The following is a 26,605-nucleotide window of genomic DNA, read 5'->3' as shown; positions in this document are numbered from 1 at the left end:
TTATCTTTGTAAGTGACTGAATTCAGTGAAGGAATTCGACTGGAAGTTAGCCTGTGGCAAAGAATTCCATGCGTTAATTATACAATGCTCCTTCCATCACTTCTAAATCAATTGCCTCTTAATTTCAATGACTGTCCCCTTAAGAGGGTGAAAAGGATCTAATTGCCTCCCTGTGGACCACTTGTAACTGCCTATCCCTCTGAAATCCACTTTTACACTCCTGTGCTGTATTTCTGTGCAATTTAACTTGATCGCGTATCAAAATGCCTGCCTTCCCTCTAGTTGTTAATTACTTTGTCATCGCCTCAGATTATTTCTGATACATTTCCTGACAAGATGTCCAAAACAGAATCCTATATTACTGGTGAAAACACAGACCGGGCTGATACAACAGGTGGTTTTTTTTCTTTTTTTGAAAAATTTTCCATATTCTTTTCCTTTCCTTTATACAGCTGAGGGTACTAGAAACACATCTTTACATTTTTGTCAGTTACTGACAAAAACTACCTTTGTTGAGGTAGAATTTAGTGTAATGAGGTCATATCCTTGTATTACTAATAGCTCCAGGTAAAGCTGTATCGATTCAAACATAAAGAGGGATGTAGCTTCTGGAGAAGGGGGACCAACAACGGTATTTTAACAGATAACCCTGTATTTCAGAGCATCTGAGATTAACATTATGTATCTTGAAGAAGAGCGCAGAACTTGGGCCTTTCCAGAAAGGTCCAGCTGTGATCCTCAGCCTAAAGCGCCAACAGCCTTTACCTTTTATTGGCTTTTTAGGGCTCCCACAGTTCTTTTCAACACACAGAGGTCATAGGGAGATAGGGATTCTAGAACCATTTCTTATTGCTCGGACATGTGAAGTGCACAAGTGGTTATTATTCCAATTGTCTCATGACACTCAAGCTTTCCTTCAGATTTTCCCTTGGCTCCCTGACAAAGCTAAGAACCTGTAAAAGAGAGAAATAACCAAGGTTTAGCTCTGTAACAGCTGAAGCTAATCTAATCTAAATAATCTCTCTGTAACAGCTGAAGCTGTCTCATTGGACACGAGGAAAAATCTCGTTACTGAAAGAGTGGTTAAACATTGGAACAGGCTGCCCAGGGAAGTGGTTGAGTCCCCATCCCTGGAGGTATTTAAGAGATGTGTAGATGAGGTGCTTAGGGACATGGTTTAGTGGGCATGGTGGTGTTGGGTTGACGGTTGGACTCGATGATCTTAGAGGTCTTTTCCAACCTTAATGACTCTATGATTCTAAAACTGTATTGCTGATTTTGCAACCTTCCTCTTACACATTCCCAACCCTTTGCACCAACCCCTGAGCTCATTTAACAGTCCCATGAAACAGGCCAGCATTCATTTAATTGAAAACCAACCTGGCAAAAATTTCATTTGGTTTGGCCCAGTTCAGGTCTCTGATCTAGGAATGGGAACACACAAGTGCCAGTATCTGAACAAGGGATGGGGGAATAAGGTGTGGCCTGGGGAAACTCCAAGTGCAGGATTGCAGCAACCCAGAATGAGATTCTCTTCAACTGCAGGGAGCTTGACCTTCACCCATCCAGAACAAATTCTGACCCTACAAAGGCCAGTGAAACCAGAATTTCACCCTAGTTCTTAGTATGTTTGCATTTTTATATACTGAATGATCATGTTGCTATAGTATTTCTATGAAGATAGTAACTCAAACTATTGTATTTTTTAGCTTTAAGTGTATTTCAGGGTATCAGGGTCAGAAAATATTCATCACAGTCTGTTTTTTTTCCTTGATTCGATGATCAGCATTCTGACACTGACCCCACGTAAGTCCATCTGGAATCAAAATTCAGTATTTCTTAGGGCACAAAACAGAGTATTTATCTTGTTGGTATTTGTAATAAATATTTTATTAATAATATATAATATCTAAAGCACCTACATATTGACATCTGGCATTCTAAAGTCTTGCCATAATAGCAGCAGATATGATGTGTAACATTAATTCTCATTTCAAACTTCTTGTTCCATTTCTGTTTGACTATCTGGGAGCAGTTTTTTCACCATTTAGATCTCAAGACATGGAGATAAACTAGCTGCAGCCTGGAAAAAAAAAAAAAACACAGCACAAAGAAGTATTTTATTTAACATTCCTTTAAGAAAAGCTGATGGCTACTCAGCATCAGACAAAACTTGTGTGTAAATGCAATGCTATGCTAAGTGATGTGGAAATACCGAAAGACTGTGAAATACTTTCTAAGGAGTTGTTAACATGTGCCTGAGGCTATACTGCTGAGTTGCAAATTTGAGGGGCGTGTTTTCATCACTATTCAAGTTATATTTGTTAGTGAGCAAAGGAGAATGGTAAATAAAGCTAAAAAAACGTGAAAAGTTGCTATAAATTTTAGAAATTCCATGTGCTGAGCAATGCAACAGCATAATCTTTGATTTTTCATTACTTTCTTAGCTAATGGTCTGAAGTCCAACCTTAAGTACACACACCTTCCTCACACAATGTTGTCATTTATGCGTATTGTTATCCTAATGCTGGCCCAGAGCCTTAAGCATAACATTAGTATTCAACTCTAAACACGTGAACAACATCTTTGATATCACATGCCTAATGGTAAACATCTACACGCCTGGAGAACTGAGGCTGCAGGTTATGAGCCTTCTGGAATAGAAATTGATCATTACATATTTTACAATCCACTATATGTATCTGTGATCAACTAAATAAATAATAACATCTGAGCATTCTCTAAAGCAACCTAATATGATGCCCATGTCGTCACTGTGTAATTAATGCTATGAAGATGAAGCACATACTCTAGCAGGTGGCACAGTCACACTCTTTGAAAAAGAGGTAGCGAAACTTGGCTTTCCAAAGTATTCAGAAATGTCTTGATGTGTGTCAAGCGTAAGCCCAGGGGTGGCAGACTTTTCTGGCAGATTTAGTATGGCGGAACGAAGCAGTTAGCACTTGCTGCCCACCCTCTGCCAAAGACTGCCCTCTCCACAGGTATGCCGATGTAAACTGACATTGGCAGACCCCCACGTAGTCATTCAAGAGAAGAGCCACAGGACAGCTGGGAGCAGTAACTTCTTCAACGCTTACAAATAAATCTGCCACCAAATAGGAGTCGGCTGTGATTCCCCAAGAGGCTGAGCACTTGCAGCTTGAGCTGGCTGGAAATCTCCGTTCAAAAAAACCCAAAGTGCGAGGACGGTTGTGGAAACATGAAAAAAATGCTAAGATTTGCTAACCAAGTTAATAAAAACTAAGTCAAGTCTTTGCAGAGGGAAAAGTTCATCAATTCCATCCCCCACTATGAGCTATAAAATGGAAGCTCCAGGACCACCACGCCGAGTCTTACCAGTCTACTTCAGATTTGGATTTCTAGCCTCCTAAATACCTGAAGCACTAAAAAAAACCAACAATTGCTTCTGAAACTCTGATTCCACATTTTTCACAGGATTCTCCGCAGGCATACTTGCTACTTCCAAGCCTAGGCCATTATTTGGATATTTATGAGAAGTTAATGAGTAACATATCTGTAATAAATTAGCTACATCATTTCAAGTCATTGTCAAATTTATACTAAAAATCTTAGGATGTGAGCAGAGGTCAGTGCTTTAAGAAACTACAAAGGCAACCCTTGCAGGGAGAGAAAATATCTTCTATAAACTAATGTAGTTGAAAAAATGTAGACATGATTCTGGGCATGTAAGATTTTATTCATGTACATAAGAGATAATACAGCTTTGGTGCACAAAAACATCTTATGGCAAATGCAGAATCTTTATTTTGTCTTCAGCATGAAATATTTACTCGATAAATACATACAGATTCATTTATTTCTGAAAAATCAAAACAGGTGAAGAAAAAAAAAATATTTTCATACAGATAATTTGCTTTTTACTGGGCACATGGCAATCATTCAAGGAAAACGTAACTCTATGAGGCCACATACTAGACAAGGGAAAAACCCAAATCCATTTAGGGCAAAAGTGAAAAGTACAGAAACCTCTTACAGTAATCCTAGCATAGTTGTGTGCTGCCCGCAATGTTCCTTAAGCAGAGTGGCTGCACAAGCCAACTCAAGACAGGTTCTTGGGGAAGTTTTGGCATCCTTTCATCCTGAACTGCTGATACCTGCCTGCATGAAAGTCTCTATAGCCCTATACTGCAATGCTGATTCTTTCTGCATTTGAGAATCTAAAGCTTTCTCTTTTTTTTTTCCCCCTACCCATCCTCCCAAACCCTAAAGGAGAATCCCACAGGGCTTCCCCATGCCTGTTTTACAGGTCAATTGGCCGAGACCACACCAAGAGCATTGCTGTTACTATATACTATATTTATATGCTGTGCAAGGCATTCCTGTCACACCCATCTATCCTGATGCTTTTTCCCTGTTTGATGTGAAAAAACTAACTCACTTTATGAATGAGGCAAGTTAAAGGGACCAAAGTACAAACCAGCACCCATTTCAGGCATTTCTGCCACTTAGATATAAATGCTTTGCCTTGCTGTATCATGCAGAACTGATGGTATACTCATGATTTATATTAATAGCATTGGAAAGAGAGAAAAATACAATTTATCCAAAGTTATATAGGAGACGTGAAGGATAGTATGTGGTTCTCCTTACAGCTTGCTATCCACGTTAACTTAAGCGGACATCCAACTTGGCCTCAGGGGACAACTCTGAGATAAACTTGCAGTTTGTAAAGCAGCTCAGCAGTATCTGGAATTGAGTGGCACAAAACTATGGGAATATGCCCCAGACATTAATAATGGTTGGACTTGATGTCTTTTCCAGCCTAAATGATTCTATGATTCTAACAATCGTAAATGTTTAAGGGTTAAGACTGATCTTCAAGGAAACGCTGACTGCAGACAGGAAGCACCTTCCCAACACCTCTACAAAAGGAGGAAATCAAGGACCAAAGACCTGCACAGCCTCTGTGGCAGGAGGTTACTACAGCTGACGCAATCCCTACCTACAAGTATGGTGGTTCCCAAGCAAAACTAAAGGTCTGTCCTCTCAGTAACTTAAGGCACACAGCCGGTGCCCCAACAGCTATCACCCGCACAAAGTCCCCACAGCAGCTACGTTTAGTGATGCCGTGGGAGTCAGAGGCTGCTGCCTCAAGGTGAAGAGAGCCGGCGGGAGCTGCCCCGCAGCCGCCCCGCAGCTGCCCACCACACGACGACAAGAGGGCGGGAAAGGGGCGACAGCGCAAGTGGGGGGGGGGCTCCCCGTGGCGTGTTTCCCCACACACCCGCAGCTCCCGCTCCCCCAGCGCCCCTAGGCCTCCTTCTCTCCCCGCACCCTCCCCTTCCCTTGGGATCAGCGCGGATTTCCTCCCCTCACAGCTCCACCGCCCCCCTCACCGGCCCGGCTGTCCCCATAACAACGCCGGTGCCCGTCCCTACAGCCCGCCCCCGCCGCGGCCAGCACGGCTTCACCGCCCCTCCCGCGCATGCGCCGGGGGACCCGCCGCGGAGGAGGGGGCCCGCGCATGCGCAGCCCGCCCAGCGGCGCCCACCCCGAGGCCGGGCAGAGCCGCCCTGTGGCGCCCGCCGCGGCTCCCCCGCCCGCCCGCCCGCCGCAGCCTGCGCGCAGCTCCCTGCCGGGGCGGGGCCGGCTCCTGCGGCCGCCCCAGCGCAGCCCCCGTCGGGCCCGTCCGAGCCGACGGCATTTCCGGGGGAGGGAGCGGGGCGCGGGCTGGCGGGGAGCGGCGCGGCGCGAGCAGAGTTGACTATATATGGTCAAAGGCAGGGGAGAGCGGCGGCGCCGCGCGGGCGCTTCCTGGTTCGTGCCGCTGGGCGCCGCGGGGCTGAGGCGGCGGCGGGAGAGCGAGAGGCCGGTCCGCCTGCGCTGCGCGGGGCTGTGCTCGCCGCCCTTCCCGGCCCTTCCTTCCCAGCGCCACCGCCCGCCGCAGTAACAAGTGGGCGAAGATGCCGTACGAGATCAGTAAGACCCCGGCGAGGCGGAGCGGGGTGGCCGGAGCGGCGAGGTGCCGGGCTGGGGAGGGGGACCGGGTGGCGGCGGTGGCGAGCCCCGCTGGCTGGGGGACTGCCGGGCGGCCCTCCGCCGCCCCGGAAGGCGGGCGCGGAGCCGGCGGTTCCGCACAGCCCGCTGACAGCAACAAGTGACCGCGCCTGCCGGCGGGGCGTTTGGCGGCTCGGCTGCCGTCCGTTAACGGGGAGAAATAAAACGTCTTTTTTTTTTTCTCCCCCTTTCTCATTGTCCCGTAGAAAAAGTGTTCGCCAGCCTCCCGCAGGTTGAACGAGGCGTTTCCAAAATTATCGGAGGTGATCCTAAGGGCAACAATTTTCTTTATACCAATGGAAAATGTGTCGTCATCAGAAACATTGATGTAATGTATCCTAATTTATTTTGTTTCGTAGTATAGAGCTTTCGCTAAGTTTCATTTTGTTTCGCAGCCCCTCTCCTTTAATAGCCTGTGCTTCATTCACACTTAGTAATTTCAATTGAGGTCACAGATCTGTGATCAGCAGCAAGGGAATAAGCAGGGTGCATGACTCAGGCATAAAACCATGGGCAGCGACTGTAAAAACCTGTAGAAAATCTCAGTAAAATGTGCAGTTCTCTACCTCTCTTTGGATAGGATGTATAGACGAGAGACTGGTATATTCTGGTTGGCCCTGTTTATCTTCTTAAGTATCACTATTATGAAGTTGAGTGTTGTGTTTGCCTAATAAATGAACTCTTCCCTATTTGCTGTATTGGGCCTCTAGCTTGTAAGAGAAGCATGCAAATACTTGCAAACACCTATCTTTAAATGCATTAGTCCGTAGTTTCTTCCCCCCGCTCCAGGAATCAAAACAGTTGTCAGTTGCTTGACTCTGTGGCAAGCTGTCTGCATGTTGAGTTCTCAGCCCTGGTCACAGGGAACTCTTCCCATCGATTAAATATTAGAATGCCCCAGTTAATGTTTTCAGTGGTGTGGAGGTTTGGGGTTTTTTTTTTTTCCTTCTCTGGTGGTAACTAGAGAAATGTGAAGTGAGTTATTTAAATTATTTCTTTTCAAAGATGGCATCCCTTTGAGAAGTATGGAGGAAGTATTGCATGTGTAGGCGATTGTCTTGCTACTGGTTTTAAAAAAATACTTTTCTTCAAAGTAAATGCTTGTTCTTTAGAAAATCAAATTCTCCCCTAGATTTCCTAGTGCAGATTTGGCCTGCAATGGGGAGGGCTGCAGGGGGGCAGGTCATACCTCTCTGGAATTTTTAGGTCTCCACAACAATGAATTTGTTTATGGCTGCTTCTGTAAATCACCTTTGTAAACTGAATTTTTATGAGCTGTTTTCCCGATTTAGCTCATCATCCCCACTATATTCAGACATTTCTTCATTGTCATGCCATAATATACAAAAGCTACTAATAACTTAATTCTTTGCAAATTTCTTGTTTGATATCAGTTTAAATTCATCCACTTAAAAACAAAAATGAGCTTGCACTCTGGTTTCAGTGTCTCAGTATAATGTTGTTGTAATAGTGTTTCACTCTTCTTGGTACCAAGAAAAGTTCAATTTTCTGAAACCAGAAGCCCCAATTAAACGCTGTAATGGCACACAGTGTGATGAGAGAAGAGAGAAAAGCCACTCTGCTTATGTTACAGTTTTTGCCAAAGTTACGGATTGTGACCTCCTCCCTTGCACTGTCATTAGTGCTCATCTGACCCTATTTTGGGGTTAAATTGGAAGAAAACAATTTGCTTTTATCTTCCTGAGTCGAGTCACTGAAGATTTGCCCAGTGCAAATGTTAGTCCCAGCATGAGCTGGAACGTAGAGCACATGGCAAGGTCTGAGTACAGGCGAGGTGGGATTGTGGGAATTCAAATTTAGACTGTTAAAACTCTCAAGGGAAGTTGAGAATGGAAGTCAGAAATACTTCAGTTTTATGGTGTAATTCATGCTGATATGCAAACTTAACTAACTGGCAAGGAGAGTCTGCTACTGTTAGTAATTGACAGGTGATGCTCTGCAGACAACTACAGAATGTATTGTAGCAGTGACACAAAAACCAACCAAAGCCTGTGCTGTGGCTTTTGTGTTGGAGAACGTTGCCGTTTGTTCCTAACCCGACGTGGAAGTGTGTCCACTTTTAGTTGAGAGCTATGCCTTCTCTGAAAAATATGGAAGCCTGTATAATAGTTTGCAATAACCAAATGACATACTAGGAGGTCTGTGTGTAATCCCTCCATGAACAGTTCTCTAATGGGATGGTTGTACTCTAAAAAAAACAGGTCATCAAAATGCAGTGATCACCTTTCTCTTAAGTCTGAAGCTATCTAGTATTAGCTAATCAGTGGTGGCGAATATTGTGTTCAGGGTTGATGCTTGCTCTTTGAGCATGAGCTAGAGACTTACTTCAATGAGGAAAAAGTCCTGGAAAAGCACCGAGAGTCAGAAGGACTAGTGATATTTGTAAGGTTTCATGCCTCATTAATATTTTATCGTCTTCATGGGTCTAAACCTACTTTGAAGCTTGGAACTTCAACTGCTCACTTTCATATGTGGCTCTGGTTTCAGTGTTCGAAATAAGCCACATAAGCTCACCCTTCTTGTTGAATCTAGTATTAGGTACTGTGTTTGTCCCAGCTAACAATATAATCTTATCCTACAATCTCTTTAGAAGTGGGGGTTTTTTTTTGTTTTTGATATAAAAGACATACAAGTTAAAAAACTGACTTTACAAACAGAAATAATGTTATCAAATAAACAGCATTTAAATTGGCAGCTCTAACTTATTACCTGGTTTCCTGATTCTGTTTATTATATCTTAAATTTGGGAGTCTATCTTTTGTTTAACCCCTTAAGTCAGTCTGTTAAGTCCAGTCTCTCATCATCTTAGCTTCCTGGACTCTTGGAGATTTTTGCTGTAATGGCATACATTAGTAGCTGCTGTTTTACTAATGAAGTGTGGGGGTTTTTGAGCTCCCTGAACTGACGGTGCTTGCTGTAAATGCAGATGATTGTGACTTAAGTAGGGCTATGATGCACTCAAGCAGTGTACAAAAGCAGGAATGAAAAAGAGCTGCTTCTTGCCTGAATAAGCTGTATTCTGTCTCCTGAGATGTAACAGTACTGCAACAGCAAGAACTCTTTCAAGAGGGAGGCTGTCTGCTTTCTAACACAGAGCAGGTGTTTTAGTTTTTCCTGATTGGATGGCTGGGTCATACCATTACATCAGGTGGTTTTCTGGTTTGGTTGAATAAATCTGTATTAATTACAGCAGTTAAAATGGACTTTTGTTTTGACCATATGAGTCAAGTTTCTGGAACTGGAAGATACCTGTTAACTGGTAGAAAAATTTTTTGAAGGAATAGTGTATTACTGTTGTAACATATATGCACCATATTTGGAAGATGTGCAGAATGGCTTTTTTTATACAGTTAATTTGAGAGCAGATTTTGCCTTGATGTCATCCTTTTTTGATTTGTGTGGCACCTCTGTAGTGTGACACTACTGGTCTGCTGAGACACTGAGTCAGTTTTATTGTCCAACCTGAAGCATCTGAAAACATGTTTAAGACTGAAGAGATAAATTTGTAATGGAGTGGCAGTGAATTTCTTTCAGAATTCCAGTACAACTCTTGATACTAGGGAAAGTGTCTTTTCCCGTGCTAGTCTACTAGCTTTTTAACCAGATTGCAACCGGCAAGAAAGATCAAGCCTTCCACACCTCATTGGTTACTGAGTGATCTTGAGTACATGGTGATGATTAACAGACATGCAATATGGTTAACAGTATGCTTAACCTTCATACTCGACTACAGTAGAACTTTCGGATATGTGTGTTGCAAAGCAGAGCTCATGTTTAGTATTCTACTTGGGTAACTGCCTTACCTGGGTCAGCCCCGTAAAATGAAAGTCCAGTTCTTGGCCTATTATTTTGGAGAATGTTTTTCTAGCTTTCAGCAGGTATTGGAGAGGAAAGGGTCACAGAAGTTCTGGCTGTTTCCTCCTTTCAAAGAGGAAATACTTTGTGTCAATTGTTAGAAATTAGTGTGTTGTTTTAGTAGTACTGGACAGCAGTGTTCTGCAATGTGTACTGCACTTCTCAGTTTTAGACAATAGCTCAATTTAAGCTGGAAGGAAGGGTGTGTGAGGAGAAATTCTGAATTTTATCTTTCAATGTCTGATTTTACTCCTTTGAAAACCAGGAAATACAACTTAGTAACTTTTTTTCCTTTAAACTAGAATCCTGCAATTGCTGACATCTACACTGAGCATGCCCATCAGGTTGTAGTTGCCAAGTATGCTCCCAGTGGATTCTACATAGCATCTGGAGGTAAAGTATCAGTGCACATGCTGCATGAGATAGGTGGATAGAGCTGTTAAAGTGCTTGACGCAAAACTTACTGGCAAAACAGAGTAGTAACGCTTCACATTTATGTACAGAATATACATAGTCAATGTGACATGCTTCAGTGGAATTATGTACACATGCCTGAGGGAGGAACGATTTCTGTAGTTGTTCCTCTAACCTCTTTCTAAAGCAGTGAGTTTAGTGACATGCTTTGTCTTTTTAAAATTTATTATTTAAATCAAAACTGGAAAATGAACTTTAAATACTAAATGTGAAGTGTTAAAAAGAAACCTTAGTGTAATGAATGATTTGTGTACGTGCAGCAGAATGAAAAGTTATTTCTGAAATACAGGACTATTGTTTCTGTTTGTTAATAAACTTTCATACTTTGGGGCAGGGCAGGGATTCTAGAAGAGTGTATACTCCTTTCTTTTCTCTCCCCTCTTCTTCCTGACTGAACTTGGCAAGACTTGGCATGATTTTTCTTACCTTTGTAACCTGAACTAAAAAAAGCTTTCTTTGGTAAGTTAGCAGGGAAAAAGACTGATTCTCAGTTTCTGTGTAATGTATGTGAATCAATAGTCAGAATGGGTAACATGAATTTCTACAGCATGAATTTCCTGGATTGTTAGCGGAAACGGCTACAGTTTTTGATGACTTACAAAGAACTAAACAAACCCTTTTTAATAGAAGCTTGCTTCAAATAATTGATCTTTTTTCAGGACGACTGGTATACAGTTGAAGAATATTGATAAATACAATACTATAGCTTCCACTTCTTAAAAATAATTGTGGTTAATCTATGGAATTTTTTTAAATTTGCTTGCCATTGTCAATTAGAAATGCTTCAGAAGCAAGTAATGTGCCCAAATACAGAAGTACTTTCTAAGTAATATATCTGAAAATAAAACATTCTGAATATGAGCTCCTTAGAAAGGGAGTCCAGACTCATGCACAGGTCTTAGTAGAATGGGAATTTCTCTCTCAGCAATTTTAAGGGAACAATATTTTTTAAAATGTTCTTTCCTTGGCTTCCTGCATATCAGAAAGCTGTATTAGAACATGTATCGTTTGAGTACTGGAGAAGCTTTAAGAACACTGATAGCACAGTGGTGGTGTGTTGTTGTGGTGGTTTTTTTTTTTTTGCTTCCCCCACCCCGTCTGAAAGGAACCAGAGCCAGGATTTTCTTGGCTCAGTCTTGTGTGTGGACCATATGTCAAATTGAATACCTTAAAATCCAGTTTGCATTCTTTATTCTACAGACTTGGTGCTCTAGGTTTGTGCTGTACTTAATCCTCAGAATAACCATTATTTTGTTCGTGCAGGCTTGTAGATTTTCAGTCCTCCGTAAAAGAACAGTAATATATACATAGCCTGATCTGTGAAGAAGTTTTTCAAGAAGCTGCTTGATTCGGGGGGGGGGAGTATTCAGTTGACTCTTCTCAGGAGTTGTCTGTCATACCCAAGTAAATGAGTTTAAGCTGCAGTATTTCCCTTTAAAAAGTGCCTTCTGTATGTCATTTATAAATAGTTTTGTGATACTGCTGAGCATGGGGTCTGAAGATAGTATCAGAAACAGCTTAAACAGCCTAAGTATAACATGTAAGATTCATTTCTCTATCTATAGAGATAGAGAAATTTGCATTAGCCATGCAACCTGCATTAATACTTCATGTACTTGATGAGACAGACCTTTGGCAATATGCTTTGTGGCTTTTATGATAATTTCTCTTACTGCAGTCATAACAGATGTAGTAATGGGAGATACCACAAAGTTAAAGCTATATGTGTCCTATCTATTAATTGTTTGTTCCATCTATTAGATTTTGAAGTCCACGTTAAAATTTTGCCTCAATAACAAATTCTCTATGTAAAATGGAGGATTCTGCATCTGTCTTTTTAGCAGAAGTGGAGAAGATGAGTCCATGATCAGGTCCCAAAGATACAGGGTTGCTGTATGTTTAAATTGAACTGTAAAGGTACACCAATAAGCGGTGAACAGAACTTTAAAACCTTCTGCTGAGGTGAAAGGTATTATTTTAGCATGTGGCTTATTCTGAAACAGTGGGTTTTATGAAGGATCCAATACACACAGAATTTGCTGTGTGGGTTTCATCAGAGATGTGTAAACCTGTCTGTGCATAGAACAATTCCTCTGGTTACAATGCTGCACCACAGTAATTGCTCTGAATAGAAGCAAGCTCTAGGGCTGTGTAATACTGAGAGGAAACAGTGACCAAGGAAGCTTTCATTATATTACATCTTAAACTGTTATGACCTGTGCTATGTCTGCTGCTTGTGACATTACCATTTTTGAATATTGTGTTGGATTCCTTTGTAGCAATCCATATAGTGCAGGTGTCCAAATGCAACATGTACATGCTTCTGTACAGAACAAGTATGCCAATGAGTGTGAATGAATCAAGTTCTGTGGGCAGAAGTCTCTTTGTATGTTTACATATACCTGGTATTTGTAAGCAAAACAGGTTTGCTTTGAAGGTACAAAAAAGCTGAAGTATGAATTTTAGTGCATCAGCCACTGTCCACGAGATTGCTCTCTTACTGTAGACGTAGGGTGGCTTACTTCCCAATGAAGTGTGGGTAAGCTATCTTGTAGCTTCTGGCGAGGTGGGGCTGGTTTGGGGTTTTTTTGTGTAACACGGGTACTTAACACATACCGGCTGATAACATTAGAGTTCCTGCCCTCTTACTGTTCAATTTTTTCACGTGTCTGTTTGCAAAAGTTGGCTCTGTGTGTTGTATTTATTGCTGCGTATCTTGAACCTTAATATCTGGTTAGAAACATAATTCAGTGAAACGGATGTAGTCTTCAGTGTTCCTAAATCAAGTGATTTATAGTAATTGTAATAGGGTAAGATAATAGGTCCCTAGCACAAATGTTCAGTGTAGCTGAAAATCTGTATCCTGGCAGATTGCTGAGTCATGTGACTGAGTCATGCTGGAACAACAATAGTTATATTCTATTTTATTATGGCAGATGTCTCTGGAAAGCTGAGAATCTGGGATACTACACAGAGGGAACACCTACTGAAGTATGAGTATCAGCCGTTTGCAGGAAAAATAAAGGACCTTGCGTGGACTGAAGACAGCAAGAGAATTGCTGTGGTTGGGGAAGGAAGGGAAAAGTGAGTAATTCTTTTGCTTGTGTGTGTGTGTGTCTATATATATATATATACACACACATACCTATACTGTAAAACTCTATTCTAACAAAGCAGGTTCTTTGCAGAAAGCTTTTAATTTTTCAAGGAAAGAAAATCATGGCTTGTTCCCTGTTTAGGCTTCAAGTTGTGTTGTTCTGCAGCAGAATTCTTTATGCAGTATTTGACAGCTGTAAAACTACTTAGAAAATAGAGTTCTGTTAGAATTGCTCAGTTTAAAATTGTGTGGGTCTTGCTTGTTTTTTAGAGGTGGGTATTGCATTCAGTGATAGCTGTTCAGTATGACTTTTGGTGGATTTTTTTTTTGTCTAATTCTGATAGAGTAGGAAGGGAGAACCACAAGACAATTCTTCTTCCTCTTCTTTCACCCTTCCCAAATTGAGAGGCCGTGATTGAGTAAGAGAAAAAGAAAAAAGTGTACCTGAATTTTCTTCCTCAGCAACATGCCCATATTTTTAGGCCTTATTTTGGTAATTAAAAGAAAATCACAACCAGTTGTCCTTGTCTGACTAAATGAGGTGCCCATTACCGTCAGGTTTGTCCTTTTCTTTAATGTTTAAAGACTGACAGATCTTTAAGGCAGAGTCCAGACCAGGTAGTCTTATGCCTAAAGGTCTGAAAAACATGGTGTGGTCGTGTTCCCTGACCCCCTGCACCATTTTTTTTAAATCACCATCATGTACTGTGTCCTGATATTTGAGAGAGATTCTTTGTCCTCAATCCCTTGTGCCTGGTTAGATAGTATGCAAATTTGCTCTCCTACTTCAAAAAGTCTGCCAGTTTCCTATTAGGTGGATGTACTTTCAACCTAGAACTTTGTTGAAGTGATTCTGTAGAACCCCTTTTTAATAGTGATACTCTGGCAGTTTAATGTCACTGTATTGATTATACTGAAATTTTTTTTAAGGTGATTTAAAGTAAGAACCGACAAAAATTGTGGTATGACTCTTCTTCCTTGACCTTTAAGTAATAATAGTTGTAAAAGTGATGGTACCCAATCTAGGCTAAATAATCAGATAAATTATCAGATATCATTGTTCTCCTAGCTTTCTGCATTCTGTGTAGTGACTAGGCAGATGGAATAACTTACTGCTTGCTTTTATAAACTGACAGACTTACTGAAGAATATCTTTTGGATCTCTGAATTTTAGAAACTTTATACATAAAATTTGCTTGTCTGTCCCCTTCAGCAAATGTCTCTTGAAGATTAGATTCTCTCTTGAGCAAGATCTCAAATATCCTTCAGGGAACTATGATGCGCTTGTGTGAGATTAACGAGATGACCTAATTTCTTTTCTTTGAGTGCACTCAAATCTGCTGTTTGCAGATGCTCAAGGAGTTAATCTACATGTAACTTTTATGAATTGTAGTTATCGTGTGCTTTTCTAACTAGATTTGGAGCAGTGTTCCTGTGGGATAGTGGTTCTTCTGTTGGTGAGATTACCGGGCACAACAAAGTGATCAATAGCGTGGACATTAAACAAACAAGACCATATCGTCTGGCAACTGGCAGTGATGACAACTGTGCCGCTTTCTTTGAGGGACCGCCATTCAAGTTCAAGTTTACAATAAGCGTGAGTTTAAGTTTAGATGTGGCTCTATTAAACTGTGCAGCAAGCTGACTAAAAGCTTTCCAACAAGCTTGCAGTTCTTGTCACAACTAGCTGTTATAACAAAAGTTCTTAGCTCCCCCTTTTGAGGCTAGTTGATGTCAAGTGGCTTTCTTAAACCCATGTATGAATGTAACTGAAGGCTCGTCTCAGGCCAAGAAAACTGAAATAAATGATTGGTTAAGAAAATCTGAAGCACTTTTTCCAATTTTTTTTTATGGCTCTCCATTCTCTTCCGTAACTTAAGAAGTAGGACATTTCATTGGCCCTATTGGTACTTTCTGAGCTCTGCTTCCCAGTCTGCTACGCAGACCTGCATAGAATTTCTTAATACTCTCCAGGGTGCTTGATTCAAGAAATGTGGTGGTGTGAATGGAATTTTCCAATCTGCTTAAGAGTGCTCAAATCTGAAATCCCAGGGCAGCTTAGAAAGGGTGAGTGTAGATATTTGAAAATGTAACTGATTTATACAATGAGGAATGGGTATGTAACTTGTGTGGTCAGTTTTCTGTTTCTACATTCCTTTTCGCTTTTTTCTTACTCTACTAGTTAAAATCTCTTATGTAAATGAAACAAAGCCTGGAACTACCACATTTAAGACATTCATTGTTACTTGAGGCCAAAGAAAATAAAAAGCCAAAAGCTTCTGCAGCTGTTTCTGATGGCAGAAGACATGTCTCTTGCCTCAAAAAAAACTATTGCAGAGACACTGGATGTTATTGCAGTAGTAAATTCAAAATGTTTCGTTCTTATTTTATTTTTAAAAACACAGTAGTAGGCCTTTTACTTTCTTAAGTCTGTGCCTTGAGTAGTTTTCATACACTGACTTCAGTAAGGATTCCATTCTAGTTCTAGAAAAGGAATTGTTTTGAGCTCTGCAATCCAATGAAATGATGTAGTTGCCTAATATATTTCTGAACTTAAGTTGATACTTGCATTTTACTAAGCTGGTTCTTTTGGAACTCTGAAGTCTGAATTGCTTACCAGTGCTGCTTAGACTGGTATGTGATGCAGTCTTCCTTTTAAAGTGGTATTTGAGTTGATCTATGGGATTCTGGTTTTAGATTAGAGCTTGAGGTATCATCAGAAAAAAAAAGTAGGTTAGAACCTGCCTTTCATAATTCTAAAAATAGTCTCCCAAATCTCTTTGCATGGGAGCTTTGGCTTCATTGTGATGCTTCCCTATTTAACGCGTGTTTTCTAGTTAGCATGGTTTGAATAGTCTCCTATTTGTAAATAGTCTATTTGGGGAGCATACATCAGTCTTGCCTGGTTACTTTACAGAGCTACCACTAATGCAATCTCCCAGAAATGGAATTCCAGTAAAATAATAATTTCTTCTTCATGCCTGTGTGTTTTACAATAAGAAGGATAAAGTACCCTTCTGTGTATAAAACTTAATTATACAATGAAGCAAGAGTCAAAATCTGGAGAATGTTGCAGAAGAATTCAGTGACCAGAAGGGAAGAATCCCATGTTTGCATCTAGGCTGCAGCTGAGAGGTTTTTTCCTACCTATGCCTGAAACTGGGTACTCATTCACCTGGTGGTGTGCTAAGCTGTTTGAACTACATCAGTATTGATGTCACAGTTTCTTCCCTGGACTATTCTTGGTCCCTATGATCCTCTTTAGATAGAGTCTAGGCTTGTTCCATAGCAATTCTCTACAACAGACTTGTCCTACACAGCTAATTTATGGCTTGCATGTAAGAGAACTTCATTGTTACTGGATTATCTTCTATGTAAAAAGCTCTGTTCTTATTTTGTGTGCTGATTCGTACTTTTTTTCCTACAGGACCATACACGGTTTGTGAACTGTGTGAGGTTTTCTCCTGATGGGAACAGATTTGCTACAGCTAGTGCAGATGGCCAGGTAAAAAACAAGGAACTCTCTTTGTAGTGATTTTTAGCATGAGAAGATTTTCTTGTGCATTTTGGGAGTAGATTAGTATTGTAAAATCTATGTTGCTTCTTTTTTCATGCCAAGAAATGACTGGCTTAAACTTTTAAGTATCCTCCTATAAAGCTGTAACAACTGATGTCAAACAGACTATTCTCACTCAGTTTTTTTCCCCCTTCCATCTCCCTAGCGTATTACTTCTCTTACAGGTTATTTTGGCAAGAACATACTAGACTTTTGGAATGTGTATGTCCTTGTTATGATCCTGAGAAGTCTGGCTGAAATGCTAACTCATAGATAGCAACCCAGCTCCATGTGGACTCCCTACTGATGAGGGCAGGTTTGACAATGACACTGTTACCATAGGTAGCTCCTCCTTCTAAGAAGACAGATTCCCATGACTGCAGTGCTAAGCAGCTGCCATCGCAGCAGGAGTCAAAAATGTAACATCTTCCAGAATTTCAAATGTCAGGATCCAATGTACAGAGTGGCTTACTGTGATTATTTGCAATTGTCATCTCATTTGTTTAGTCTTAAATATTAAATGCAGGAATACTTGTGCCTCTTCTTCAAAAATCTGGTGTTTGCTAAACCTGCAAGCATGCCATGTAACAAAAGAATGATCTGTGCAGTGCAAGTAACGGTGTTTCGGTTCTTGGGTTTTTTTTCTGTTACTGCTTTTCCCTTTAAGTTATATGTCTGTGTGCTCTCTTAAGATTTTTGTCTATGATGGGAAGACTGGAGAGAAAGTGTGTGTTCTTGGTGGAGGCAAAGCGCATGATGGAGGTATTTATGCTGTAAGTATCACTTCATTTGTACAAATGGTCTGTAGTATTTCATTACCAAGTTCATGGACTGAAGTCTTGCAATAATAAATGCATTTACTATCTTGTGGTGACATTTGTTTTTACAGATTAGTTGGAGCCCTGACAGTAGTCAGTTGCTTTCTGCTTCTGGAGATAAAACTGCTAAAATCTGGGATGTTGGTGCTAATTCTATTGTCAGTACTTTTAACATGGGATCAAACGTGTTGGATCAGCAGTTGGGTTGTTTGTGGCAGAAAGACCACTTACTGACTATCTCCCTGTCTGGCTATATCAATTATTTGGACAAGAACAATCCAAACAAGCCTTTACGTGTTATAAAGGTAGGTTAAACTTCTGTTGTTGCACTGGTTTCTGCAATAAATGACTCAGTGGTTGAAGTTGTCTAGATAGAATAATAACTTGAAAAATGGTTTTGTTAAATTAGCACTGCCAGACAAGCTATGTGCGACTGACTCTTGCAAGTTACATGAATCAAGAAGTTAAAACGTTATGCGTTAAAATGTTACATGCGCTTTGTGCAAATATACAGACTGATTTTGATTTCAATTAAGGTTATCAATTTATCTCTCATAGCAGCTTTTAAGCATTCTTGAGATAAGAAAAGAAATACAGCATAGATAGAAAACTACCAGTGATGTCTCATTCTACCAGAGCTAGTGTATTGTGAACAAGGTGACTAGGGTTACTGTGCAATCGAGCTTTAATTTTAGGAATTAAAGAGTTCGCTGACACAGCACTCTCATGGGAACTTACATTTTTACATGAACTAGAAACAAATGTCCCAGATTCTTGCTATTGCTGCTATAATTCTGGCAGTTGGTGTGGGTACATGGCCTTATTTAGTTCTCTTCCCTGAATCATGAAGTGCCTGAAAAGCAAACTTTGTTGATGAAAAGGCCACGAAAGTATTTTGGCCCAGCAGGCTGATAAAGATATTCACAGTGCCTATTCCTTCTCTTCAAGGAGTAGTACGTGGAAATAGCAGTGCTGCAACAGTTAAATGACTGCACCATTAACTAGTGATTTGTATTCTGGGTGACAAAGCTTGTGAATAAAATGATATGTTATTTTCTGAATAACCTGTAATTCTTCTCAAATAGGTTTGATTTATGTATGTGTTAAGATGAAAAATTGCCCATCAATAATTATTTGTGTCCCATTCACAGGGTCATAGTAAATCAATTCAGTGTCTTACAGTGCATAAAAACGGTGGAAAGTCCTATATTTACTCTGGAAGTAATGATGGTCATATTAATATCCTTTGAATGATTGTGATATTTGTTCTAGTCTTATAGTCTGAGAGAGCTCATTAGGACAAAAAAAAGCTTTGCCAATGACAAAAACTTACGTTTATTGGACACAGTGAATATTTTATGTCTGAAGAATTTTGTTTTGCTTTCCCCTAACTTGCCTATTTTACTGGTTGCCTTTAAATTTGCCTGCTAAATATAAGCTAGTTCTTAATTTCCAGTTGTTACTTCTTTGTGGTAGATAGCTTGTTAGTATGGAGGAGCAAATAAATATATAAATTAGCCTCTTGTAACTTTCCACGTATTCTGTCATACAGGCAAAATATGTATTGCTGTCTGTTACATGTGATAGGTAGAGCTTAGCATGTGCTGAAAGTCATGTGTCTTGGTTTTTAGATGTTCAGGACAAGAAAGATAAATTCTTGTTGATCTAGCTCTGACCCATTAACATGCGTTTCTCTTTACAGTTGTGTTTTTCCCACTTGTATTAAGGTGTGCGTTTTTTGTAGTTCTGTGACACATTGATTGTGTTCTTTATTTGGTATCCCAAATGTCATCAGGCTTTCTCACTACTGAAGAGAACTTGTACTTCTTTTGAGACTCTATTTCAGTCCTATTGGTTTCTGGAGCAAAACACTGGGAATGCAGTCTCATTCCCAAAGGGCATGTTAAAAGGTGAGGTTGGGATGTGTTCAGCTAGAAGACTGTTGGCTTTTCTTCAATGTTCTGAAGCTTATAAATAAAACTGCAGTCCTTCATCCTGCTTGCTGTCATGCATTAAAATGGTGTCACAGTGGTATAAACCGTTATAAATATAGGACTTGTTTTTTTACAAACCTACAGTATAGTGTTAATAGTTCAAACTGATGTTAACATACAACATTAGGGAAAGCCAATGTTGCAGGACTTCTAACTATATAATTCTTTAAAAAGTATTTCCTATTCTCAGACCTAATGCTAATTGTTCCAGTATTTGCTACTATTTGTGGTATGTCATTTAGCTCATTACAGAACTTCAGAGGTTCATTTAATAAGTATTTTGAGGGTGTGAGGTTGGTTGAACCCTGGTACAGGTTGCCCCGGGAGCTTGTAGAGTCTCCATCCCTAGAGATACTCAAAACCCAACGGAATGGGCAGCCTGTTGTAGCTGATACTGAGCAGCAGGTTGGACTAAACAATCTCAAGAGGTCCCTTCTAACCTTAGCTATTCTGTCAATTATTTAACTTTTTGTGATGCTGTACCTGACTACACCAGTATCTTCAAATGTTCCTTAATTCTATTATGCACATTATTGGGATTCTGAAACTGGAGAGAATGATGGCTTTTCTGGGAAAGGCCATACAAACCAGGTTTCTAGAATGGCAGTGGATGAAATGGATCAGCTGGTTACCTGCAGTATGGATGACACTGTGCGCTATACCAACCTTAGCAAGAGGGACTACAGGTTAGTTAAAATGTTGCCTTTTATTGTAGTATTGCAGCCCTAATTATTTTACAGCAAGAGTTTTGTTGATTTATATAGTAAAGAATTTTATGCTGCAGTTTATTCAGGTTTTAAGTTACCATGGAAACTGTAGAAATGATTGCTGTACCAACCTTGCTTTTTTTCTGTGACAACAAGAAATGCATCCCAGGCTTTTCAGTTTCTCATCCCTTCCACAGGTTAGGTAGAGATCTGCCTTGTATTGGGTGGCTTAGTTAGGGGACTGTGGGAAGAGTGTCTGTTTTATGATTCATAAATACCCAGGAATATTAGTAATAAATGTGGTTAGGAGGGGTGGGACACAGCTGTTTCTTCATGGAAACCACAATTGAAGCAAAAAACTTTCAGGAATCCTATTAAGATCACCTAGTTACCCTAAAAAAAAAATTAGATTCTAGTGTAGTAACATTGACTTTCACTTTGTGTACTACCTGATCGAGATACTAATGCTTTAAATAGTAAACAGAAGGAAAGTTTGCAGATTATTTTAAAAATAAATAAATAATGCATGTTCTTGATCATTAGTGGGTGATTATTTGAATAGGCAATTTTAAATAATGGTAGGCATGGAATAATTTTTTTTCTGTTTTGTCCTTCCCACTTCTCCACCTTGGCACTCCTTCCTCCAGTGGCCAGGATGCTGTGAAAATGGATGTTCAACCAAAATGTTTAGCTGTGGGTCCTGGTGGTTATACTGTAGTTCTATGCATTGGACAAGTAAGTATTAACTTGTGGATTATCAACACAATTGCTCTGTTAATAATGCCATGTATGGTAACATGATGGTTTCTGACAAACCTATTTAGTGTGGGATCACCTTGCACATCTGCAGAATTTCCTAATAAGAGCTATGGGGAACATAATTAAGCAGGATACTTGATAAGCTTGTCTTTTTGCATCTTGTACCAATTTGACAGTCTTATATATAGATTTAAATTTCACACAGTCCCTTGTGTGGGTGCATCTGAATGTTATCAATACAGCTTTGTTCTGGAAGGCTACACCAGACTAAATCATGCTCTTGCCTGATCTGTTCAGTGACGTGATTTTTGGGGAAAGGATGTCTTGCTCCTGCATTGGTGGTTTGTTTTTTTTTTTTAACTAATCCAACTAACCAATTAACTAATGCTGTTGTCCAGTATAGGTAGCTCTAGCTTGCTTGCTGGTAGTATTCAGATCACGCAAAACCAGAGAGATTGCACTAGGGCTATCTTTTATCAAAGCAATGCTTAACTTACAATGATTTATGCCTTCTGTATGGATGGTGGTTTTATGCTTTTAGTAGTGTTGTCCAAACCTGTTTTCCATGTGAATTATAATTCCAGTTGTCCATAGTATAGAACTGGATAGGAAATAGCCCTTAAAATTTAACATTGCAGTATTAACTTGCTACTAATTTGGCCCTGCCTCCCTTCCTTTAACAGTGAACCAGGAAGGGAGTAAGCATTGCTAAAACTACTGTTTTGTCCGTGTTTCTTTCATGTTCAAACCAAATGAGGTGAAGCTGAAGGCAGTAGAGCATGCACTGCACTACCTAATTTAGAGCACATAAGTACTCCAGTACAGCAGATTAGTTAGTCACCACACATAGGCATTTCTTTTCTTTTTTTTTTAAAAAAAAAAAAAGGAACTGTTCCCTTAAGATCAGAATACAGTAAACTTCTGAGCAATCAGAGTGGATTTGTATTTATGGCTAAGCAATGTGGCTTAGTCATAGTTTTGTATTAGGCACTTTGAAGAAGGGTCTTAGTTTCTGGTTTTCTATTTACAGATTGTCTTGATGAAAGATAAGAAAAAATGTTTTGCAATTGATGACCTTGGCTATGAGCCAGAAGCTGTAGCCATTCACCCTGGAGGAGGTACAGCAGCAGTGGGAGGAGCGGTAAGGTTGCACTTCCTAAAAATGTACTACTTTGAACACTGGAACTAGTAACAGAAGCATTTAATAGTAGTAAGTGTGTTGTGTTAAGAAGTAGTAGGTGGCAGTTTGTAACAGCAGCAGTATTGTAACAAGTAAACTGTGTGTAACGGGTATTCCTCAGCTTTCATTCCCCAGGTTCTCCCACCATTGTGACCTAATGTCTGTTTCATTTTTTTTATCTTGTATTTGCTGTTTTTAAATTGTCAAATTGTTTTTACTCAGTGTATGCTTAAAGTAGGCAACTTCTAGAAATCAGGTCTATATTCTAGACTTGGTGGATTGTAGTCAGCATAAATGGCAGGTTCTTTAAATTATTTCTTAATATAAGCACTACCAGATAGAATTGATGCAAAAAGTTCCAGAAACTCAGTAACCCTTCCTCTTTCTATTGTAAAGTGATTTTTATACCTTCCCCCTCCCTTTTTCACTATTAACTTGCAGGATGGGAATGTCCGTTTGTATTCAATCCAAGGAACCTCTTTGAAAAATGATGATAAGTCTTTGGAAGCTAAAGGTCCTGTTACTGACCTGGCATATTCTCACGATGGTGCCTTTCTTGCAGTCTGTGATGCAAACAAAGTTGTCACTGTCTTCAGTGTCACTGATGGCTATGCGGTAAGAAATGTTGTATCAGGAGTTTTGTTTGTTTAAAAACATTGACTGGCATCTCATGTCTAAATCTGTTGTGGTGAAATATAGTGTAGCTGGTGAGACTTAATTGTTAAATCATTGATGTATATTTGGTGTTTCTGTGACTGTCTGTTTACCTGCTATTTTGAGTTAGTGTTGCTTTTTCACAGCAGCCTACCTGAAGCCTCCAGATCATAAGAATAGGTGAGGAAATGTACAGCATAGGTTGGCTACTGGGAAAACGCTCAAACCCATCTAATAACAAACACATAGTTAAATGGGAGAGGGGTTGGATTTCCACAGGCTAGCAGTAGTTAAATACAAAAGATTACGAAGTATGCAGGGTCCTTATCCGGGTCAGCTGAATCACTAGTGTGGTTTTTTTTAAAGGAAGAAAAGTCAATGAAACACACGCATGCCTGTTAGAGAATTTCTATGCATTTTTGCAAAATGGACAAGAACGCAGGCTCAATTTGTTAAGAATCGTGCAGTACAATAAAACTTAATGAAGTAAATTAAGCAGACTTAGCAATAAAATTCTGCTGGCTGTGGCACACAGTTCCATGGTAAGAACTAAGCAATGAAAGGGATACATTAGGGCAGGGAATCTTACTTTATCCTTCAATGTAGTGTCTTTTAACCAAGAACCAAAAATGGGCAACTTCCACCTTTCAGCTGAGCAGTCAATATGTGTATCAGCCTGTAAAGTCATTAAGCTTTGACCGAAACCACACTGAAGTAAAAAATGCAGGATGGCATTCCACAAAAACGTTTCATTTTCTAAGTAAAAATTGAAAGAATTTTTTGCTTTTAGAAAAAGCCTCTAAGCAAGAAGTGACGTGTTGCATATGCACTTTACAGATCCAGCTTGAAAGCTTTTTCATAGAAAAAGTCTTGGCGTTTTTTACAAAAGATTTGGATTTTATTGGCCTGATAAGTGTTTAAATAAATAGCATAAAATGAAGCCACCACTTGGTTTAGGGCATCCATCTGCACCTGAGATGTACCTTGTCTGGAGTCTTGCAGTAGCCTATTGTGATGCTACACATTAAAAGCCAGTGATTTCCTGAAGTAACTTAAACTAATGAAATAACACTATCTCTAATTTTCAAATAGGAACATAACGTCTTTTATGGACACCATGCAAAAATTGTTTGTATTGCCTGGTCACCAGACAATGAACACTTTGCTTCTGGAGGCATGGACATGATGGTATATGTTTGGACTGTAAGTGATCCAGAGACCAGAGTCAAGATACCAGGTATGTTTCCTTCAAAAACTTACTTTTAAAAGTTGCTAGTAGCTCTTGAAATTCAACACAGTACCTGTTTTCTAGAACTAATGGTAAGCAGGCTTTGTTCCCAAACTAATTTAGCCTTTATGTTAATCTCTCTCTAGCTACAATAGCCAAAACTTTCCTGTTATGTTATTTTGTAGTCACTTTTAAAATACACTGCTAGTATTTAATGCAGCTGAAAATCACATTTGGAATATGTGCTAAAGTTGTTTTGTCAGCCTAGCCTTCCTAATTCTTTTCTGTTATTTTGCACTGCCATACAGATGCTCACAGACTACATCATGTAAGCGGCTTGGCGTGGTTGGATGAACATACTCTGGTAACAACATCCCATGATGCTTCTGTCAAAGAGTGGTCTATCTCTTACAATTGAAATAAGCCCTCTCTTTGGAAGGACCTAATCAGGGACTAGAACTACTGCAGTTGGAACATAGCATTTCTCTTAAAGAATCTGTATTGGCCTCTGGGTCTGCTATCATATCCTCATATCTTTACAGGGTGTTCATATCTGTAATTAAATGTACTTTGAAAGCTTTAGCCAGTAACAGTTTGCACATGAAAAGCACTTAAATTATGTCTGGAGCTTAACCTTTGTGCTGAACATTCCAGAGGCAACAGCCGAGCAAGTTGGTGTGAAAGATTCAGGCGTGAAAGATTCAAACTCAATCAGTTGTTCTTTTCTAACCAAGAAACATGAGACTGTACAGCATGAGAGTAATACTTCTCATTTTTTCTAATTACAGAACATTTCTGTACTAACGGTCATAGTAAGAGTATTTAGTTGTGATCTGAAACCAATCAAGCTGTGTGCAGCTACTGTATATTGCTTTGCTTCTCTGTACTGCACCAAACTGTTGCCTCAGATTTTCTCCTCCAGATAACAAAATGGGGTACATACATAATAAACTTTTTACGTATTTCATGTCAAAGCTTTGTGGTTTATTTTAAGGTGCAAGTGTGGGGTTTTGATGTACTTACTGTTGTGGGTATAATGTTTACAAATAATCGTTGTGGCAACTTCTTGCTTCAGAAACACATTTGTTACTTTCATGAATTAAGAATGTCTGGTCATTTCAATGTCAGCTAAAAAAAATCATTCTGTTTCAAAGATTAAAGATATTTTCTGTTTGAAGGAGGAGAAGCATGTTATTGTTTAAAAAAAAATGCAGTACTTCTACCACCTTTTTGAAAATACAGGAATTAAACAAAGTGAAGCATTGTTATGACTTGAAGTGATTTTTGAGAAGACTGTTTGAGTAAGTTTTATGCCTTTGCATGTGCAGAACAGTTGCATGGAAGCTGTTACCTAATGCGAACAGATCATGGTCTTGCGTTTAGTTCCCTTCTCACACTCTACAGCACATCTAAGTCATTTGAAGCTAGCAGTCCAGCAAGGGTGGAGGAGGGCACTCTGATGCAAAGTAGTAGGAAGATTTCTTACCATCTCTAGTGGCCAAAAGAAGTTGTTGCTGTCCAGAACTTTGGAAGACTTTTTAAAAAAACCTTCTCTCTGCTAAGTCTTCACCACCATCCCTCCAGTGCTCTTCGGTTTTTATTAAGCGTTCCTTTCTGTGTGGACTTGTGTGTTGTTTTTTTATCAATCATATTTCTAATGACACTAATTATACAGCAAATAAAACGCTTTTGCTGCTTCTCATACTGTGGACCATTGCTCAATTGCTGAAAAAAATTGCCTGTCACAATGACTTGGTGAAACATCTTAAAAGGAAAAATGTTGATTTCTTTTTAAGGAGTGGTGATCAGATGTCCTCTGGCACATAAACCAATGTATACATTAGAACAGTTGACAGGTTTTATCTAAGAAGCAGAATATTTTGCTTCGTGGTTTCTTTGTGCTTACTGCATCTCTCCATTAACAATTTGGCATGTCTGTTTATTAACAATGCAAGGATAAGAGAAGTTTTGGAAAAGGGCATGTTTGAAATTAGGCATAAGATCCAAATGAACAAGATTTCTCAGTGTCTAGCCCCTAAAACTTGTTCTACTATTGTTATGCCAATCCCTGTGCAATTCATCCATTGTTCCCCAGGTCTGATCCGGAAGAGTTGCTATTGCATCTGCTCAGTGGGTTCCTGTTGTAGTTGAATCCTTGTCATTTAAGTAATGTTAGAAGGTGGGGCAGGGGGCGAGTTAAGCAGATGTCTATGGGCAAAGAAC

At 39.8% G+C, this 26,605-nt stretch overlaps 1 protein-coding gene across 1 annotated transcript; it reads left to right on the top strand.

The window, feature by feature from the left end:
- Nucleotides 1-5,750: 5,750 nt before the first annotated feature.
- Nucleotides 5,751-26,084, top strand: WDR1 (WD repeat domain 1). The gene is made up of 15 exons (XM_076335949.1): nt 5,751-5,961; nt 6,246-6,367; nt 10,218-10,308; nt 13,326-13,473; nt 14,903-15,083; nt 16,914-16,991; nt 17,735-17,815; nt 17,932-18,165; nt 19,012-19,101; nt 20,386-20,540; nt 21,209-21,296; nt 22,351-22,461; nt 22,942-23,115; nt 24,247-24,391; nt 24,691-26,084. Exons 1-15 carry the CDS (start codon nt 5,946-5,948, stop codon nt 24,798-24,800), a joined length of 1,824 nt encoding a protein of 607 aa, XP_076192064.1. The 5' UTR covers nt 5,751-5,945; the 3' UTR covers nt 24,801-26,084.
- The last annotated feature ends 521 nt before the right edge of the window (nt 26,085-26,605 follow it).

The sequence above is a fragment of the Aptenodytes patagonicus genome, chromosome 4, assembly GCF_965638725.1.
Source record: "Aptenodytes patagonicus chromosome 4, bAptPat1.pri.cur, whole genome shotgun sequence".
NCBI classification, from domain to species: domain Eukaryota; kingdom Metazoa; phylum Chordata; class Aves; order Sphenisciformes; family Spheniscidae; genus Aptenodytes; species Aptenodytes patagonicus.
This window is presented reverse-complemented; position numbering and strand designations above follow the sequence as displayed.